Consider the following 22,089-nt stretch of genomic DNA (forward strand, 5'->3'; position numbering starts at 1 on the left):
ACAATATGGTGGGCAGACTCTTCCAGCTGAGTTTTTAATAGTGAAAAACAAGAAATACAAAGTTTGAGAGGATTAATTTAGATTTTGTTCTCTTCTGAGACTGTCTGCAGTAGTAGTTAGCACAACTAAAAGATATTGCCAAAATAAATGTTTAAATTCAGGACTTTTATCCTCTCTGCAAATCTGAATAATGGTACAGTCGTTGGAGACTTTGCTGCTTTTATATTACTGCTTTAGAGTTGTTTATTTCAGATGCGCATAAAAGAAATGCTCTATTTCTAATGCATTACAAAATATTTAAACATTAAACAATGGAAGCATATCATTGCCACACATTCCTGGAATCCCAAAAATCATTGAGGGGGAAGGCAAGCTGACCAGAAAAAGCAAATGCCAGGACAGGTGCAAATCTCACCCCAGGCTCCTGAGAGGGGTTAGGCCTATGGAGGCAAAACTTATTGGACAGTTTCCAAGAGGACATGGGCAATTTTTTGGGTAAGTTTACATTTTTGTGTGTTTGTTATATTCTCAACCTTACAATCATACTGTGATCCTTGGGTTACTGGGAAACAAGATGGCAACCAAACTTTTTTAAAAACTCATTTGTTCTTGTCTTTACTAATTGTGATTCTGGTAGCTGTTGACATTTGCTGTCTTCGTACCAGCTGACCACTTGCTCATTAGCAGGTTCATTTCTGATGCTGTTGCCATTTATGAATTTTTATGATATTTCAACTAGTCAAGTTAATGTGACATACGCTTTGCATGTGTGATGCTTTCAGTTTAAGGATGCACACCAAAGGCAACACATCTGATTATGCAGATAGATTCCAAGGGTGGCATGAGAAAGAGTGACCAAAGGATAACTGATACTCTTAATTTATTTTCCTCCATGTTCATCATGGGTTACCTTCCCAATACAGAGATGAATTCTCCAGGGAGAAATGAGGATGGGGAATATTAGCAATTACAAATAAGGACTTCATGACTCGGCTGAGAACACTTGAAGAGGACACACACCCAACCAAGCTGCACAACACAAGAGGGTACTTCTGGAAATGGCTAAGGATTTATTGGAAACAACAATAGTACCCAAGCATTGCAGAGGGGCAGCTGTAGCACCAATATATTATAAAGTACTTTCCAGGTTATCTTTAAGTCACATGCCCAGTGGACCTGATGTTTAGTAGTTAAAAATTTACAGGAGATCATGAAGGATGGAACAGTAAAATTGGAAGTTTGCATGGCTTTATGGGGGAAAGAGATTATATCCGAGAAATCTAGTGGATTTCATTTGAAGAGATAAAGTGGATAAGGGGCACTCAGTGGATGTTTAATATTTACATTTTAGCAATGCTTTTGACACGGTTATATAGGTACAGGGAGAGGTTTCTGGAGTGGATCAGAAATCTGTACAAACAAACAGGTACATGGAGCTTGTGGAGAAAGGAGGAAGGTGATGAGCAAAGCTCATTGGGGATTAGAGCTGAAGCAATGGTTGTTTACAACATACTGTCAATCCTGCTTATGATGGGTATTACTGCACTCTCAGTCCCCTGCACCATTAATATCACTATACCCTCAATCTCCCTGTACAGTGACAGTCTCAGAATAAGGGGCAGGCCATTTAGGACTGAGAGGAGGAGGAATTTCTTCACTCAGAGGGTGCTGAATCTGTGGAATTCTGTACCCCATAGAGCTTTGCAGGCTCAGTCATTGAATATGTTCAAGACAGAGATCTATAGATTTCTAGATATTGAAGATATCAAGGGATACGGGGATAGTGCAGGAAAATGGCCGAGGTAGATGATCAGCCATAATCTAGTTGAGTGGTGAGGCAGGCTCGAGGGGCCGAATGGCCTACTCTTGCTCCTATTTCCTATGTACTGTTAACATCACTATCTCTCACTCCTCCTGTACCGTTAACATCGCCATCCACTTGATCATTTACACTTTGTTCTTATTGAGCCAATTCTGATTCAGTCTGGAAAATTGATCATCTCCATGAAACCTTAAAATTCCCTATTTGTCTGCAGGAGGAGCTTTGCTGAATGCCCCAATCAAATCTCCCCTCAGACTCCTCTTTTCCAAGAAGAACAACCCCATCCTTCCAATCTTTCCTCACAGCTGCATTTTTCCTCATTAGCTTAGCTTAGAGATACAGCACTGAAACAGGCCCTTCGGCCCACCGAGTCTGTGCCGACCATCAACCACCCATATTATACTAATCCTACACTAATCCCATATTCCTACCACATCCACACCTGTCCCTATATTTCCCTACCACCTACCTATACTAGGGGCAATTTATAATGGCCAATTTACCTGGCAACCTGCAAGTCTTTTGGTATGTGGGAGGAAACCGGAGCACCCGGAGGAAACCCACGCAGACACAGGGAGAACTTGCAAACTCCACACAGGCAGTACCCAGAATTGAACCCGGGTTGCTGGAGCTGTGAGGCTGCGGTGCTAACCACTGCGCCACTGTGCCGCCCGCATGCTCGCATGTTAACTCTACAACTATTTCTCTCACTTGCCTGACTTGGTGTTTTGGATTCTTCCTTCTCAGCATCCATCTCCTGCTCAACCCAGGCCAAATTCACTTTCTTATCTTCAGTCAGCACAAATCCCTCTGTCAATGACTTTCAGCCTCTTGCAGCTAAAGTGAATGTTGAACAGGTTAAAAGGTCATTCCAGCCATTCCATTGCTCCTTTCTGTCCATTGCTCAAACAGGTTTTGTTTGATGTTATTTACAAGGCTGCTACCTGGAGTATCACACATTCACTGAACATTGCTATCTAGGTTTGTAGTACAGAATAATACATTTGGCAGGTCATTGTGGCAGCTGGAGTTATGGCTTCTGAATTATTGGTAGTTTGGTACAATCCTGCAGCATGTAGAGGATAGCTCATGGAGTAATAGTAGATTGCCAACTTTCTGGGTGCTTCCTCATTCATTGAATGATCTGCATCCTTCGTGTGCCATGATTTCACACAGCCAATCATTCAGGAGTATAGGTTTCTGGGTTGGGGTTTGGCAGTTTGTCAGCTTCTATTTAGCTTGGATCAAAACAATGACAAGTTTTATACAGAGTCCATGCAGGTAATCAAATGGGGCACTCCCTACTTGTAATGTCATGCCAGCTTTTGATGTGCACGTGTAGCGTACCTTCCTCAGCACTAACCAGATTAGCTTCAAATGTGATCTACAAGATAGGTCATTTGTCTTTATGGAGGTTGCTTCAGCTTCCAGAACAAGTGCAGTCTTTGAACTTTGGGTCTTTGCCATCTCCTTATTTCTGTCCATGACATAACTGGAATTCTGATCCTTTCAGCATTGTCATTCAGGAAAATTGGCAAGAGCCTGTGACACTGAAAATTGTGCAGGACCTGTTGGAGTGATCAGAGTCATTTAGCTCTTCTTGTTCTATCTGTATTTTATGTGCCTGTAGCCCATATTAAACTGAAGTGAAACTCAAGCATAGCTTCACAGCAGCCCAACTATAGTCTAATGGCAACATAGCAAAGTGAGGAGCTAAGTTTGTTTCAGCTGCTGTTGGATATTGGGTGTAAATTGAAATGCTGCCTGACTTGTTCCCAGCATTTACCTATTTTGATTGGGGCCCTCTGGTAGCAGAAATCCTCTTCTACATTATTACAGCACAAGATTGATTGAATGTAAAATACGCAAGGATCTTGACAGAGTGACAACACTGGTATCTGGATCATTTTCCACACTCTGAATGTAGCTGCTTAGTGATAGAATATGACTACATAAAAGAAAGAGTTAGAATGTTGTACTCTTGAGCGGATGACCGCATTGCACCTTGTTTTAAGACGCAGTCCTGCCACACCATATGCCAAGTCAAAGCGAGGACATCGAGAGGAGGACCAAGAGGACCTGACCAAGGACATGGATGAACCCTCCCCTGTCCCCAACGTAGAAGAGGTCACACTACCGAAAAGCGGTAATAAGTTTTTCTCGTTTAATGCTTTAAGTCACTTTGAATTTATATTGACCGATTGATTGTACATGATGCTGTGGACGTTTGTTCAATTGGAAGTAGATAGAGACTGTTCAAAGCTTATCGTATTTGAATTGTTCCAGAGACTAGCCACCTCCTCTTAAGTCCAAGTTGGATTTAGTTCCAGACACCAAAACTGAAGGGCCAGTGTTCACACTGAATGCACAGCCCAGCAGCCACCCAAAATAACTTTATAGTTTGTACTTTTGCTCTGCTTAACATCCTAACCTTGTATGCTGCCCTGTTGTGCTGTAGTTTACAGTTTTAGGTACTGTGCAAATTTATGAAATGAAGCATCAAACAATGTTCACTTTGATTTCCAAAGCTTGCAGTTGTGATGAGAATATTTCAGGGATCGATTCTGCCACTTAGAAACAGCAGCTATATATTACTGATGCTCACCAGAAACATATCCACGAGACTAGACTTTTGTCCTCAGGTCCAGATAATCTCTGGACTGGAGAAATAAATTGGGTTAAGATCAGAAATAAAAGCAAATCCAGTGAAATCCTGTTTGGTCCAACGGGGCAGGACAGTTAGAAACTGCTTATAGCCAAACCGATGTCCTGCAGGATAGTTCAGGCATCACTGATTGCAAAAGGCTATTCATTGAGACTCAGCAATGTATATCAGGGTTATGTTTTGAAGGCTCTCCTGAAACTCTGAAGGGCTGGTGGGGATTAAGGTGGGTGAGTGGGTGGGAGGATGGTTCACAAAGCTCAATTCTTCAATTGTGATGATGAAGTTTACACACCTGCATGCAATCCAGAACACATCTCCCCATTCGTAACTTTTAAATGAAACTGCAAAACAGGAACGGAATTTCTGTTTTTAAGGAGGCACAACTAAGACACTTCCTGCAATACTGAGATCCTGCTCAAATCTCTAGTTGCAATTTGCACTTTTAAAGTACGGTGTCCCGGTCACTGATTCGACAGGACCCTCATACGTTGTCCCGGTCACTTATTCCAGGGGTGGCTGAGTTAAGGGCCTACTCGGCAGGTTTGCTGTACTGCAGGGCCCCACAATTAGACCAAAGTCCTCTTTGCAGTTCACCAATTTCCCTCACTGAAGACCCCATACCTCAGAATAGCAGGCCATTCCACTGTGGCCTCACATCAGGCGACTTTATTTGTGTTTCTTCCCAAAGCTTCCGGGTGCATTAAGGCCTTGCAGCAGCGACTGTCTCAATACTCCACACCCAGGAGGAACTCAGGCAGGGGCACCATCTGTCGTGCTTCCTAGTGAAATGGGGGACAGGTACATTCGACATGTAGCTCCGAGAAATTATCCGAGAGAGATATCCTCTTTTGTGAATGAAGATGTCCCTGAGGCTTTGAGACATAATCTAGTTGTACCATTTGCAGGATCCTATCATAAAATTATTGTTTGCATAATTAATGCGTCCTTCCCTTGCAGAAGACAAGGTATTTCTGCTCAGATATTGTGTAGTTCCCAAAAATAGAAAGAAACCAGGGAAGAGATAACAAAGGCAGTATTGCACACATATACACAAGTTAATTGAGAAAAGGGAATAGTGCCAGAGAACCGATGGAGAGCTAATGTTGTTCCTATATTTAAAAGGGGAATTAGAATTTGTCCGGGGACCTATAGACCAATTAACTTCACATTGGTGGTAGGAAAGATAATGCAGCATTTACTGAAAGATGGAATAGAAAGACATCTAGAAGCCAAAAATACAATAAATAGCACAGATTTCAAAAGGGAAAGTTATGCTTGATGAACTTTATTGAATTCTTTGAAGTAGTAACAGAAAGAGGAGACAAGGGTAGTTGTAATATATTTGGATTGTCAAAAGGCCTTTGATCAGGTACAGCGTAGTAGTCTCGTGACTAGGTTCAGAACATGTGCAATTGGTACAAGTAGCAGAATGGGTAGTAAGCTGGCTACAAAACAAAACAAAACAAAGAGAGTAGGAGTTAAAGGTAGGTACTCAGACTGGCAAAAAGATAGGAAGTTGTGTCCACAAGGAACAATGCTGGGATCACTGTTGTTCACCATTTAGATAAACAATTTGGACTCAGAATTTGGAGGGTATAGTTAATACTGAGGAGGACCACAACAAAATACAAGCAAACTTGCAGAATGGGCATGTAATTGGAAAATTAATTTCATTATAGATAAATGTGAGGCATTACAGTTTGGTAGGAAGAATAAGGAAGCCACATGTTGCTTGAATAAGAATTTAAATGGGATAGAGGAGCAAAGGGATCTAGGGGTACAGATACATAAATCACTAAAGGTAGCGACACGGGTTAATAAAGGCCAGAAGAAAATCATTGGGGTTCATTTCTAGAAAGATGGAATTAAAAAGCAGAGAATTTATGTTAACCTTGTATGGAAACTTAGTTAGATTCACTTGAAGTACAGTGCACAGTTCTGGCCTCCATATTATAAAAAGGATATAGAGGCACTGGAGAAGGTGCCAAAAAGATTCACATGGATATTAGAATGAAGAGGATTTACTTAGCAGGAAACACTGAAGAGGCTAGGGCTCTTTTCTCTTTACAAAGAACGACTGAGACCTCTATTGGAGTTCTTTAAAATCAGCAAAGGGTTTTTAGGATAGTTGTAGAAAAGATGTCTCCACTTGTGGGGAAGACCAAAACCAAGGGCCATTAATACCAGGTAGTCATCAATAAATCCAATAGGGAGTTCAGGAGAAACCTCTTTACTCAGTGGTGAGAATATGGAACTCACTACCCCAGGGAGTAGCTGAGGCAAATAACATAGATGCATTGAAGAGAAAGCTCATTAAACACATACAGGAGAAAGGAATAGGAGGATATGTTGATGGAGTAAGATGAAGAGGGGTAGAAGGAGGCTGTGTGGAGCATAAACACTGGCATAGAGCTATACATTCTATGTAAATTCTGGGAAGGGGCTTGCAACCATAGACCTTAAAGATACCTACTACATCCCTTTGAAATTGAACCCATCAATGCAAGGTACTACCATTTAGCTTCTCAGCAGCCAGGATGCTTACAAAATCCTGTGCATAGCCACAATTCACCTCAGGGTGTAGTATGTCCATGAATATTCAGTTGGTTTATCAGATTGAAATAGTGGGGGCCGGGGAGGGGTGGGTTTGCAACTCCCCTCATATTGGACACGAGTGCACAATTGGATGTAAAAGGCAGTATTCAGAAGCTGGAGCTCTGGTCTCCGTTCACCAGCGCTGTCTGGAATGGGTCCAAACCCGTAACAGCTTGTATTTACAACAACCTGTATTGTTATAGCACCTTTAATGTGGCTAAGTATCTGATTTGACTTTCTGACAGAGGTAGCAATGCTACCACTGAGCCAAGGCTCATTCTATTGATCTTAAACTGATCTTCACAAATTAATGTACACATCCTTCAAATCTATTTCAATATCAAAGTAAAACAAAATACTGCAGATGCTGGAAATCTGAAATAAAAACAGGGACAGAAATACTCAGCAGGTCACCTGTGGAAAGAGAAACCGAGTTAACATTTCAGGTCCATGGCCTTTTGTCAGAACTGGAAGTTGTTGGAGATTTATCAATGTCCTAAATTTGTTAACTGCATGTTTACTCTTTTGAAATTTATTAGTGAACTGACAGCCCTCTTGATCAGTTGTATTTGATTTTCCATTCTGACTGGCAGGTCCTTGGAACTCACTCCAATATTGCAAGTTTTATCCAGGCGGAGATGTGACAGTCTCAGTACTTTGTAATGTAGTGAGGAGTGGAGTGTGCTTTGTAGTATATAGATGGCTATTAAGCCCTCAGTTACTACTCGGATAAAATTTCTCAACATGCAAAATGAATTAAACGTGAAATACCTTTTCCCCTATTGTTAGAGCACCTCACAGACATGTGAACTTTGTGCTTTCAGTGAATTAGAATTAATGCTCAACTGAGAAGCCAATCAGAACACACCTGCAGTAATGATGCTGAGGTATGAGTTGACCTACCACAACTGGTATAAATGGGGCAGAAGGGCCAGTTTAGATATGGATTGCATTATTTTATGTGAAAATAGTAGGAGAGCACAAAACCTGCAAAAGTCACCACAGAAGAACCTACACTGACAGAGTGGGGATCTGATGAAGAGGCCTTTTCAGGGCAAAGGGTCAGCCTTCACTCAAATTGAGGTTACATCAAGCAGGCAGTGAAAATGGTGTCACATACCACCACATACAAGGTTGAATGTGAATGTCTAGAGGGTATCAAAATACATGGTGTTTACTTAAATACTTTCACAAACTGTATGGTTAACCTGAGTTAATCCAGTAGTTTACAGTAAAGGGAACCAGTGAAGATTGTCAAAGGAGTAGTTGGAGCAGGCCAATAAAAAAAACAAAGGGTGAAACTGAGAAAGATTGTTGCTTACCTATCATCATGCATACATAAAGTGTACCCTGTCAACTATTAGAAGTTCAGCTGCCAGGATCCTTTACATTTGTATTCAATTATGCATATGCAGAACATGCTGCAGCCTAAACTGCTCACTATATAGTGATTCAGCATACCTTGTTCTCCTTGCAGCAGGCGGCATTCAACAGGAAACAGCACCTGTGAATAGCTCGTGGCACTAACGCTCTTAACCTGCTTCAAGAAGTGATGATGCAAATCAGAGGATTAGAGTTCTTAGTGGGGCTAGGTGATCAGCAATTTGGTGGAAATAAGCTCAAGTATATTAGTATAATTAACTGCTAATGCATATAGTTAAGCCATGATTGCACTTCATAACAAAAACAGCACCAGCTGTTAGTGCAGCAACAATGTCCCGACCACCTGTGCCTGCATTTATCATGTCAGCTTCACTTTCCATCGAAGTGCTTGAATCCTAGAAGTATCAAGTGGTCACTCTGGATAAGCAAGCCTTAGCACTACATTCTGCACAACAATAAGTGGATACCAGCTCAGATGGATGACTTCAATGATTTAGATAAGGAAAGGGCAGAGGGTAGTTGAAGAAAGACTGGCTTCTTCTGAGCAGAGGCCTTGCATGGTCACGGGTGCTGCCAGATTCTTTGATTGTCAGCTATAAAATGGAGGGCACTTTCTGACCATGCATGGGTGAACTGGGGATGTGTCTTCTTCCTGAGTAAAGTGCACAATGATCTGCAAGTGACAGGAGAAACTGGTCAAAGCATACCTGCCCCACAGCTGAAATAGTTTATTCCTGGAACACTGGCGTGACCATCTGAGTCCATAGTGCAGAGGGGTCGATGGCCAGAGGAATCAAAAGCAGACGTTCAGATGTCTTTTCTGCTTAACCTTTCCAATAAAGTTTCATTTAGAAGTAGTATAGGAGAAAGAGCCTGGGGCATTAGTACATGTAGCACAAGGGGACAGCACAGAGGCATCTTGTGCTAAACACACACTACATATTCAACATTATTGGAAACGTCTTTTGGATGAAGTATCACACAGAGGCCCTGTTTATCTATTGGGTGCTAAAAGATCTCTTGACGCGATTGGAAGAACAGAGGACTTCTCTGGTATCCTGGTCAACATTCATCCTAAAACGGTAGTCAGCACAAAACAGATTATCTGGTCATTTATCTCACTGCTATTTGTTGGACCCTGCTGTGCGCAAATTGGCTGCCGCTTTTGCCTACAAAATAATGGTGACTTCAAAAGTATTTAATTGTGAAGTGTTTTGAGGCAAACTAAAAGCATGAAAGGCGCTTATATAAAAGCAAGTTCTTTCTTTACTGAAATAGAGGCACAACAAATCCAGAGAAACATTGCAGTCATTAGTTCTGCATTTATCGTCATAATATAAAGAGAAGCAAAATAATAAAAATAATTGTGAAAGAATAAGAAATAAAAGTTTATGAGTTCATCCAGTGTCTCCTAATAATTGGTTTCCACAAGCTTCAATAGAAGATTGCCTCACTGATCGCCTAGTGAGTCCATTCTGCAGGACTAGGTCGTCATCCTCTGCTAACTCACCATCGACATCCTGTTCCTGATGCTGCTGCTCATTCATAATTAGGTGAATAACTTTTTTCACGGCACTGTCCACCCTGCAGGGCACCACTGCCACTCTTCCAACTCTCTCTGCGGCATACTGTAAGACATCCTGGTGCAGCCCAAACATTGGAACTGTTTGAGCACGCCAAATGTCTGCTCAACAACTGTCCTAGTGTTCACCTGTGCTTCCTAAAAGACTGTTTGCTGTGTGGTGCAGGGTTTATATAGCAGTGTCAGGGGTTAGATTTTGAATGGATTACCCATGGAGGTAATTTTCACCTTCATTGCTTGGAGCAGATCACCTGCCCGATTTGCATTCCCATTCAAATCAATGGAATGAAAATCAAGCCGTTTCTATAACAGGTGGATGACCTGCTGTGCCAGAGGTGGGTGAACTGCCACAGTTTACTGCTCAAGCTACGATGGTGAAAATTACCGTCATGTCTCTGAGGAGCTACTGAACAGCCAGTTATCATTCCAGAATAATAGGGGAACACGCATTTCTCTTAAGATAGGGGCCTGGTTGACCATCCCTGGAAGCTATGCAATGACCTGAAGAAATCTATGTCAGCAGTCGCAAACCATTTGTACATCAGTAATTGCGCAAAAAGTGGCTGCCACATTTGCCTGCATGACAACAGCGACTGCACTTCAAAAATATTTCATTGGAAAGCACTGTGGGATGCCCTAAAGATGTGAAAGGCGCTATATGAATGCAAGATTTTTCATTTCATAGCAGGATGATTTCCTGATGGCCGTAGGATGTTGTACAGGTACGTGAATGCAGTTGGTACCTCAATTAAAAGAACCCTGTCTCCTCTACAGCTGCTTTTGCATCCTAGTATTGAATGTAAAATTGCCACCAGCACGTCAAAACGGTATCTGTGACATTCCCTATAGAACTGTAAACAGCAAACCGACTGATTGTTGTGATTCCTCCTGCTGGTGCCTAGAAGGGCCTTGTGGCATAAACATTTGGTGTAGTCTTCACTTTTAGCACTACTGGCAATGTATTGCTGAATCTGGAAGAATGCATAAGTTTTCCTGTGGCATCCATTGTGAAGTATAGCCTCCTTATAAAGTTGAGGCCCTGTTCCCTGTGGTTGATGCGCAGTCCTGGGTAACATTGAGTTTTGGTGGTCCTCCTTCTTTTCCCTTCCTATTACTGTTTCAGATTGTTTAACATAGTGAGACTTGCTACAGTGATCTTTTGAAACAACTGAGTATCTCAATTCAACATCTGCTACTGGACCACCATCTGCTATTTGAAAGCCATGTTTTATTTGAGTATCATGAGGGTTGTGTGCGATTAAAATCAAGGCTGAATTCATTGTTGCTTGATTTTAGGAGCCCAAGAAAAATTGAAACTACTCCATGAGCCTTAATACTTTCTCAGTGCATGTGCCAGATCTAATGACCATCTCTCTTGTGCAAAACAGTTTTGGAAGCTTTGAGACCAAAACCAAGCCAGTGAACAACTAGCAGAAAGCTAGTTGAAATGATGATGATGAAATTATCATCATCTTGCAGGAAAGAAGCAGGAAGGTTAAAGGTCATTCCACCTGTTTCGTTGCTGTTTCCTGGTTACTCCTCAATCAGGCTCTGATAGTATTTACAAAGCTATCATCTGGAGTAATCCTCAGATGTTTACTGAAGGTTACTGTCTGGACTTGATTGCTTCACACTGTAGCAATTTTGGCAGATTTCTGGTAGCTGTTACAGCTCCTGAGCAGGGGGCTCCACGTCCTGAATTTGCACTGCTTCAGTTCACTCTGACGTGACAAGGAGCATGCTTAAATGAAGACTGATTATCTCCCTTCTAGAACCTTCATTCTTTATAGGATACGCATCATTCACACATTTTGTTTGTGTGCTAAGTAAATGGTTTCCCCCAAACTTATCAAGCTAGGCTTTAAAGTAGCAATGTGTGGAGGATACATAACATTTGAAGAATGGAAAAAGACCCTATAAGGTAGGTAACCTATCTTTCTGATAAGACACTGTTTTAGTTTAGTTTAGAGATACAGCACTGAAACAGGCCCTTCGGCCCACCGAGTCTGTGCCGACCATCAACCACCCATTTATACTAATCCTACACTAATTCCATATTCCTACCACATCCCAACCTGTCCCTATATTTCCCTACCACCTACCTATACTAGGGCCAATTTATAATGGCCAATTAACCTATCACCCTGCAAGTCTTTTGGCATGTGGGAGGAAACCGGAGCACCCGGCGAAAACCCACGCAGACACAGGGAGAACTTGCAAACTCCACACAGGCGGTACCCAGAATTGAACCCGGGTCGCTGGAGCTGTGAGGCTGCGGTGCTAACCACTGCGCCACTGTGCTGCCCTGATAAACTGATATTTATAATCCACCAAGGATATGTATATGACACCACCAAGGTTTTTAACATATGCAATTAGGAGAGTACAGTCACTCATCCACCCTCCATGGATTAACCATGTGTCACACTGCCAGTCAGTGACACTAAGCACACCTCAAAAGTACCATCAGGTTGGTTGGTAAGGCTCAGATTACAGTTGTATGTTGATCTCAAGCTTAGATGGTGTTTCCAGCACCGATCCAGAACAGTCTTCAGTCTCTCTTTAAAGTGTGGGTGTATAGAAGGAAGGCTGTTCAAGCAACATGAGTGAACTTGAGTACAGTTCCCTTCAGACTTGCATTGTTCATTTTTGTTACCTGCTGTTGGTTTATTGCAGACTTTGGGATCCTTTGTGAATGTTTGCAATTGTAGAATAGTTTGCAATGTTTATATCTTCAGATTTTGTCTTTTAGTGAACACGAAGAAAGATTCTGAATCTGCTCCAGTGAAAGGCGGCACCATGACTGATCTAGGTAAAGAATAATCTATCTGTCTATTTATCTAATCCTCTCTGCCTATCAATCTCTATCTTTCTGTCACTCTCAATCGATCTATCTACCTACCTATCTTTCTCCACCTATATTTAGCTCTTAACCCTCGATCTATCTATCTAAATTTGAGCAAGACCAATTAGAGCACCCTTCTGGGTCAGAAGGTCATGGGTTTAAATTCTGTTCCAGCCCATAATCTAGATTAAATGCAGTACCAAGGGAGCGCTGCATTGTAGTAGGTGCCCTGTTTTGGATGAGATGTAAAACTGAGGCCCTGTCTACTTGATCAGGTGAAATGTTAATGATCCCATGGCACTATTCAAAGAAGAGTAGAGTGTTCTCCTGGTGACCTAGCCAGCATTTATCCTTCAGCTAACACCATCAAAGGCAGAATATCTGGTCATTTACCTTATTGCTGTTAGTTTGACTTTGCTGTGCACAGATTTGCTGCTGCGTTTCCCTACATTACAACAGTGACTACATTTCAGAAGTTCTTCATTGGCTGTAAAGTGTTTTGGGACATTTTGCGAACAGGAAAGGTGCTATATAAATGCAAATCTAATCTGTTTATTCATATGGGAACATTATTTATGTCAGTTTGATTGTCGTGGTCCAAATTGCTTTCTGACTGGTTTATGTTTATCATCCAGTACTATCAGTCCTATAATTAGCAGCAACCATTTAGGTCCAAGAATTGCTTTCCATAATAAATATAAAAGGTGCCCATCACGTTAGCACACCACAAAATTTGAAGTAAGTTGAAGTAACCATTTAAAAATTGTAACTAAAGCTTTAGCTAAGTTAAAGTAACTGTAAAAATTTAAAATTCAAGTTTGTGGTACTTATAACCAGGTCTGGTCAATCCTTGGGTCAAATTGTGAGCAAGATCAGTTGGAGGTGAAAGGGGTTAAGACTGTCTCAATTCCTATTTTAATAAAAGCATTGGGGAAAAAAGTTTGTTCATGTAGCATCAATTCCCTGGGGGCAGACAGCGCCACGAGCCACTACCTGCGCGGCTCACGCAGTGCCGTGTGGGCTACACAGGTAGCAGCCCACAGTACTGTCTGTTCCCAGGGAATCGACTTAAGTCTGCGTGGCGCCACCTAAAGTGGCAGTATGTGAACAAACTTTTCCCCCATTCTTTTTTGTGCAGTCACAGGATATAGACTGCATTCAACTAAAGATGCACAAGGGATGATCTTTGAAATCTGTTCATAGAAAGGCCAGCAGAATATGTGTGTAATGACGGGGATAACTAGGTAACGCAGGTCCCTTTTGAAGAGCCCCCTCAATGCAAAGTCTTTGCAGCACAGAAACAGGCCTTTCAGCCCAACAGGTCCATGCCTGTGTTTATGCTCCACATGATCCTCCTCTCACCCCTCTTCATCTAACCCTATCAACATGATGGGCTGAATAGCCTCCTTCTGTGCTGTAATCCTTCTCTGATTCCTTTCTCCCTTATGTGTTTATCTAACTTCCCCTTAAATGCATCTACACTATTCACCTCAACCACTCCCTGTGGTAGCGAGTTCCACATTCTCGCCACTCTCTGGGTAAAGAAGTTTCTCCTGAATTCCCAATTGGATTTATTAGCGAACGTCTAATATTTATGGCCCCTAGTTCTCGTCTCGCCAAGATATGGAAACATCTTCTCTACATCTACCCTATCAAATCCTTTCATAATCTTAAAGACCTCTATCAGGTCACCCTCAGGCTTCTCTTTTCTGGAGAAAAGAGCCTCAGCCTCTTCAGTCTTTCCTGATAGGTATAACCTCTCAGTTGTGGTACCATTCTAGTAAATCTTTTTTGCCCTTCAGTGCTTCTATATCCTTTTTATAATATGGAGACTAGAACTGTTTGCAGTCCTCCAAGTGTGTTCTAACCAATGAACCAACAGGCTATGGCAAAGCACACAGATGTATTTCTGTTGTTGTACCAGCAGAGTGCCTGGGCGCCTGATGCCTGGGGGAGGTGTTGGCGTAGGGGTAATGTCACTGGACTAGTAATCCAGAGGCCCAGGCTAATGCCCTGGGGACATGGGTTCAAATCCCACCATGGCAGCTGGTGGAATCTAAATTTAATTAATACAAATCTGGAATTGGAAGCTAGTCTCAGTAATAGTACCATGAAACTATGATCGATTGTTGTAAAAACTCATCTGGTTCACTAATGTCCTTTTAGGGAAGGAAATCTGCTGTGCTTACCTGGTCTGGCCTATGTGTGACTCCAGACTCGCAGCAATGTGTTTGATTCTTAACTACCCTCTGCCACTCAATTCACGGGTAATTAGGGACAGGCAACAATTGCTGGGCTGCAAGTGATGCCCACATCCTGTGAAAGAATTTTTTTAAAATGCCTTCAGACTTCCTGTGGGATGTTCCCTGACTACCCTAGCTTCATATCAATAATATTCCTCACTCATCCAGGACCCAGGCAGCGGGCACACTGCAAGAATTCATTGTCATATCAGCAGTAGCAATACAAACACAAGGGTCCTAGAGATGTGTCACAAGCACCCTTTTGAGATTCTGTGGGTTGATACATTGGACTGCATTTGGGGCCATATTCAGTTAGCAGCAGCATCAGCTGAGATAGACCAAACATTCCTCTGGTTCAGTTGAAGGGGCAAAACTCTCAGTACTGGATACTTACCCTTTAAATTCTCCTCCGTACTCAGAGGTGCCTGTCTGCGTTTACAGTACATCTCAGGATGCAGCATCTTCATGTTTGCCCGTATCTGGATGATTGGTTCACCAGAACCCAATGCCTCAGATATGTCAGTGCCACCATGCCAGTGACTTATGACAAACGTCCAAGAAGTTAATATTTTTGTGCACTTTGTTTCTGACAGCCTCACAGGAGACCTTCTGTCCTTAGACCACTTTATCATAGTACTCGGGGATTTGACTCCTCAATTGCATGACGGATCATGTATCTTAGCAGAACTTGTAAGAATTTGAAGTTTGAGGACAGCAGTTTTACTTGCCAATGTGACCACTTCAGCTAAACCTGCTCAGCCAATGATTCCCCCATTAAAGCCCTTGTAACCCAGCCAGTAAGAGTGGACCATGCCTTATCACGGAACCTGCCATGGTGGTCAGAGGGCACTGCTCTGCAACAGCTCCTCTCCCCAGAGTTGGCCATGCAATACTATGCACTTAAAGAATGGAGCCCCATCTACAAGGGAACTGAGAGCAAAGTGGTCCATGTAGCAGCCTGCCTGGCATGCCAGTCAGTTGGCACTAAGATAAGTAAGGCTGGCTCTGGAACATTTGCAGACCATCATACAGGGCAAACTGGTATGTGTGTGATCAGACATCGCTGTGGTGGTCCACTACCTCAGGTGTCCAACCTGTGGACCCTGAGCCCTGACAATCCATCTAGGCTGTACTCTTGGGGTGTTTAGAGGTTGCGGAACATTCAAAGAATAATGAAAATCCTACAAGGTGGGTAAGCTGCTTATTTCCCCTACTTCACTGTGTGGAATAACTTCACGTTCTTGTTTTCAGCTATTATTTCATATAAATAGGAAATAAGCTTTTTAATACTCTGGAATTACGGGGTGCTATTAAAACCATTTACACTAAAGGCTTGACAAGCAGTACTGATCTCTCTTTTCTCTTCCAGATGAACAAGAGGATGATAATCTTGAGACTGCAGGCAAGGTAAGAGTGCTGCTTGTGCATCGTTCCTGTGCACTCTGTGTCATTTCTCTTGTTAGGTTTGCCAGGAGCGGTTCCCTTGCCTCAGTTTTATTTTGCTTTTAAGCATTTTTTTGAATTGTGAGAGTCGCTATTTTAGAAGGTCATACCAACAATGCCACTTGTCACTTAGTCCAGCTTTATTGAAATAACGGGGTAGGGTGCAGTGGATAATTAACTGTTCAATTACTGGGTCACTGAAATAGTGAAAGCCGAAAATGGCAAAGAGGCAGGGAGGATATTTTTACATTTATCTTTTTTTTTATCGCGCAGTTCCCAAACTGAGAGCCGATCTCATCCCAGGAGTTGGGTATTCCCTCTATCAGGGATACTCATTAGACAGCCAGCAGGCCAACTGCAATCCGTGCCAGCTGACATTTTTTTTATTCTTTCACGGGATGTAGGCATCACTGGCAAGGCCAGCATTTGTTGTCCATCCTGACAACTGAGTGGTTTGCTAGGCCATTTCAGAGGGCAGTTAAGAGTCTACCACATTGCTGTGTGTCTGGAGTCACATGTAGGCCAGACCAGGTATGGATGGCAGATTTCCTTCCCTAAAGGACATTTGTGAACCAGGTGGGTTTTTGCAACATGATGATAGTTTCATGGCACCATTACTGAGACTAGCTTTCAATTCTAGATAATTAATTAATTGTGTTTATCTAGCTGCCATGGTGGAATTTGAACCCTTGTCCCCATGGCATTAGCCCGGGCCTCTGGATTACGAGTTCAGGGGCAACACCACTACGCCACCGTCTCCTCTGCGATAAATGGCTGTCTCCCTCACCGGGCAGGGTGCTATTTGCGGTAAGACCGCAGACAATGCCCGGTGATGGCTGACCACTGCTATGCTATGCTGGAAGGGGAAATTGTGGCCATTGGACCATTTCAGTGGTTCACACACTGCCTGCTGCTGCTCCTCTTGTCCCACTGAAGACTCCACAGCTCCACACCAGGAGTGCTTCAGTGTTCTGTACCATGGGCAGGTCACAGTTGCGGACAGCTTTCCCAGGAATGTTTAAAAACATACAGGCACTTTGAGCATGCTGTCTGCCTGCAGGTCAGTATGTATTCCACTGACTGATGGTTTGCTGCAATTTAAGACCTGGAAATTCAGCTACACTATGCCTATTTGTTTGGCACTAAATGGACTCCTAAGCCTCCTCTAGGACAGGAAGCACATGCTCATTACAAACTGGAAGTGCACCATATTGGTCTAGGCAAAGAAAATCCATATCCAGGGTTCACACCTCAATAGGCGTTTGGCTCTTTGTATATCCAAATAAGAGGCCCAATGTCTGTTTGAGGCCTCCCCACTACAACATTTGTCTCTCCTGAGAGTCAGAATCTTACACCATGATTACATGCAGCCTAACAGATAGTCCTTAAAAGGACCAGGAAGGTAAGTAATTAAAATATAATTACCTGAATATGGAACCAGGATGAGCAGAGTTGACCCCACATTCAAACCACGTGGTACATAGAGAGAGTGAGGCGCGCACACAGAGACAGTGAGTTGAACGCACATATGACACAGTGGTATACTCGGGGGAAGAGAGAGAGACACACACACACACTAAGTGGGGCTGCTGTTTGCCACTTGTAAATATTATTGAAGAGGGGAAGCTGCTGTGTGCCACTGAAAATTAGAACACGTCATGGGGACTAATTTTCTTGATGCTGTGGTGGGGAGCCACTTTGTATTGTAGCAATGGGCCTGCAGAATAATCCTGCTGACAATTTGCCCACTTCTTTCCATAAATGATACCGGTCAATGCCTGTAACAGTTGGATTGAACAAGAGAGAATCTAACCATCTGCCCCTGATATTCAATGACATTGCCATTGCTGATTCCCCCACTGTCAACATCCTGGGGGTCACCATTGACCAGAAACTGAACTGGACTAGCTATATAAATACTGTGGCTACAAGAGCAGGTCACACGCTGGGAATCCTGAGGCAAGTAACTCACCTCCTGTCTCCCCAATGCCTGTCCACCATCTACAAGGTCAAAGTCAGGAGTGTGATGGAATACTCTCCACTTGCCTGGATGGGTGCGGCTCCAACAACACTTAAGAAGCTCAACACCATCCAGGAAAAAGCAGCCCACTTGATTGGCACCCCATCCACCACCTTCAAATTCACTCCCTCCACCATCGACGCACAGTGGCAGCAGTGTGTACCATCTACAAGATGCACTGCAGTAACGCACCAAGGCTCCTTCGACAGCATCTTCCAAACCTATGACCTCTGCCACCTAAAAGGACAAGGGCAGCAGATGCATGGGAACATCACCACCTGCAAGTTCCCCTCCAAGACACACACCATCCTGACGTGGAACTAGATCACGGTTCCTTCACTGTCACTGGGTCAAAATCCTGGAACTCCCTTCCTAACAGCACTGTGGGTGTACCTACCTCACATGGACTGCAGTGGTTCAAGAAGGCAGCTCACCACCACTGTCTCAAGGGCAATTAGGGATGGGCAATAAATGCTGCCCTTTCCAGCAATGCCCACATCCCATGATGAAAGAATAAGAAAAATCTATTACGTTGCATTAGCTATAACTCTTTTTGTGTTAAATTCCTCTGTGAAGCTCTCTATGATGGTATGGTTGATGGTTCATGGTTGAACACTGCTTTCCCAGAGGCATTCATTTAAAAGGTAGTGAAGTTGTGCAAGGTGAGTATGTGGTATGTCAGGAAAGTGTTATGTCATTTGTGAATGGTCCAGAGTCAGCAAGCTAAGTGGGGATCTTGTTGAATAACAGACAAGTCCTTTCCACACAACACTTAAAGGTGAATTGTGTTCTCCTGCTCCAGGATGAAGAAGACACCTCTGCTGGGAACAAAGGGGAACAGACAAAGAATCCTGACTTACATGAGGATAACGTGACAGAGCAGACTCACCACATCATCATACCCAGCTATGCGGCGTGGTTCGACTACAACAGGTATCCCTGTGGCATTTGGTGCTCTATTAACCATGCTGAGGCTTTTTTTTTTGGAGAATAATGATCAGTTATAATGAATTGAAATGTTCTATGTTGGATATTCATTTTCACCTCACACAGGTGCCACTATAAGGAGTTTGCTAATTGTCAGGGTGATACTGCATTTCATTTGGGCTGCAGGGTACTAGAGATATTGTTTCCCCAATGAATTTTATTTCTGTTTATTTCTTTGATCTGATGGGCCAAATGGCCTCCACCTGTGCTGTAGTCTGTAATTGTACAGGGAAATGAGTAATGTTGACAGGACCAGTAAAAGAGGCCAAATGGCCTCTCCCCGTGTTGTAATGTCTATAATCAGAATATCACTGAACATACAGGTGTTGTACGACAACATGTAGTCCAAAGACAATCATATCCCAACCCAGCCATGTCCAAGTACTCTACCGTCTGCATCCAGGAAGCATCAAAGGGGGAATTTTAACCAACCTGCTCTGCAGGTAACTGATGGGATCAGATCAGCCACCTGTTCTTCCTCCCACCTGCACCCCCCCCCCCCCCCCCAACTCCTCACCCTCTGATTTTGCTTTGTATTGAAGTCAATAGAAGATAATACAGGCAGCCGATCTGATGCTGTTCATTTCCTGCTGGGCGGGTTAGGTTAAAATGACCCTCCAAGTCTAACTGTGATGCCTAGCTTCTCTCATCCTAATCTCAACCAGAAGGAGAGCAGCAGGAAAGTGATTGGGATGGGGGGAGGGCTGGGTGGGAAGAGTTACACTACTTACCACAGGAAGCTCTGCTCAGCCTCAATCAAGTGTTTCCAAGTTGTTTCAGATTTCACTTCAACTTCGAATATAATCTGTTCAAATCTAAAACATATGGCATTACCAAACTGTAGAGAACAATATTAACATTTAGCTATCTGGAAACACAAAAAGGACTCCACGGTCCTTGTCATGGAGCCAAAATTGAGATCTGATTACCATGGACCGATCTTTTGGGAGACCCAATTATATAGAATGGTAGTCAGTTCCAACAAGGGCTGAATTATTCTTCTTCTCAACAGTGTCCATGCCATTGAGCGACGAGCTCTCCCAGAATTCTTCAATGGAAAAAACAAATCCAAAACCCCGGAGATGTGAGTATTTATGTATTTACAGATAAATGGTTATTTTTTTCCCAGGCTTGCAACACAGTTGAGTAACGGCACCTGAAAGAGGTCTGATGACACACCAACAATTTGCTAGTTCTTGACCATCCCAATTCGGGAGGTCAGCGCATGACATTCATTAGCTTATAACTGACAGAAGTCTGTCACTTCTGAATTGGCCAGGTTAGGAGATCATCTTAAAAGGACTTTGATGACAGGTTTCACATTCCTCAGTCGTAGCCAATGGTTCATTCCCACAGAGATCACTGGTCATTTAAAATACAGTACTCTGCAGTCTAGGCATGTGTGGGGGAGACATGGAAAAGGTTGCTATTTCTAAGGGTGCACCACATCCACTAAACACACCTGGCTCCTTCAAAGGACTGGGAAAGAATCAAATGGCAGCCATGAGCAACTAGCCAATGTGAGCCTCAAAGTGCTGGTTGCTGGGCTATCTCAGGATCCAGCACAAGAAGGTGGCCCATCTACAAGCACTTTGGATCCCATACTAATCACATAAATCCAGAACAGTAGTGCAGTGGTTATGGTATTTAGCAAGCAACCCACTTCACCACTTCAAATCCCACTGGGGCAGGTTTTGAAATTGAAGTCAATAGGCTGAATTTTACAGACTCCCTGATGTCAGGGGTTGTGGCAGTGGGCGTGGGGGGGGTGGGCGGCCGGAATATGCCTCCGGCAGAGGCCCGCCACAGGCCCTGACGCCAGGAAGGCCCAGCCCAATATTGCCGGCGGCAGCGAGGCCTCATGATGGTTCCCCCCGCCGCTCGGCGAGAGGATCCAAATTTAAATACATTTAAATTCCCGAATATATTACCTTCTCGCTCTCACCGTCCGTCCCGGAGCGGTATTGGTGCCGATGGCCGACACTCCCGCGCCTTCAGATCCCCTTCTGGGGATCCGAGGTGGAACACTGGTGGGAAGGGGGGAGCAGGTAATTTTTTCAGTGTTGGGGGGATGGGGGGGAGCAGCATCAGAGTAATTTCATTGGTGTAGGGGATGGTGGGAAGGGGTAAAGTTTAAAGTTTATGAACTTTGGGGGGGAAAGGTCAGGTGCACAAGGTAAGTGTTTTGGGGGGGGGGGAAGAGGGCAGGTAATTAATTTGATGGTTAATCGGTGGATGGGAGAGGGTCAAGATCAATTTATTTAATTTTTTAAGATCAATGTAGCTTTAAATATTTAGATTGCAATGTAGGGCTCGAAGCCCTTTAAAAATGGCGTCAGCGCCTGCGTAATGGCGGCTGATGCCATTGCTGGGGACGGACAGCCCACCCCCTCCTTGTCATCAGGGTGGGCGGTCCGCCCTGGTATTCAGCTCCGTGACACACGGGCAGACTGCCATTGTTTACATCTGCAGTGGCACCATAAATTTCAGCCCAGTAAGTCTTA

General features: G+C 43.4%; 2 protein-coding genes across 2 annotated transcripts in view; one reads left to right on the forward strand and one right to left on the reverse strand.

Moving 5' to 3' along the window:
* The window catches only part of hat1 (histone acetyltransferase 1), a 232,113-nt gene that overhangs the window by 121,641 nt on the left and 88,383 nt on the right, over positions 1–22,089 (reverse strand). The window lies entirely within an intron of this gene.
* smarcc2 (SWI/SNF related, matrix associated, actin dependent regulator of chromatin, subfamily c, member 2) overlaps positions 1–22,089 on the forward strand; it is a 164,474-nt gene that overhangs the window by 77,361 nt on the left and 65,024 nt on the right. The window contains exons 10-14 of the mRNA XM_068024936.1: positions 3,838–3,968; positions 12,800–12,859; positions 16,505–16,542; positions 19,401–19,531; positions 20,598–20,669. Of these exons, the coding sequence (XP_067881037.1) occupies positions 3,838–3,968; positions 12,800–12,859; positions 16,505–16,542; positions 19,401–19,531; positions 20,598–20,669 (432 nt within the window). The remainder of the gene's footprint in view (positions 1–3,837; positions 3,969–12,799; positions 12,860–16,504; positions 16,543–19,400; positions 19,532–20,597; positions 20,670–22,089) is intronic.

This window comes from Heterodontus francisci, chromosome X (genome assembly GCF_036365525.1).
Source record: "Heterodontus francisci isolate sHetFra1 chromosome X, sHetFra1.hap1, whole genome shotgun sequence".
NCBI lineage: Eukaryota > Metazoa > Chordata > Chondrichthyes > Heterodontiformes > Heterodontidae > Heterodontus > Heterodontus francisci.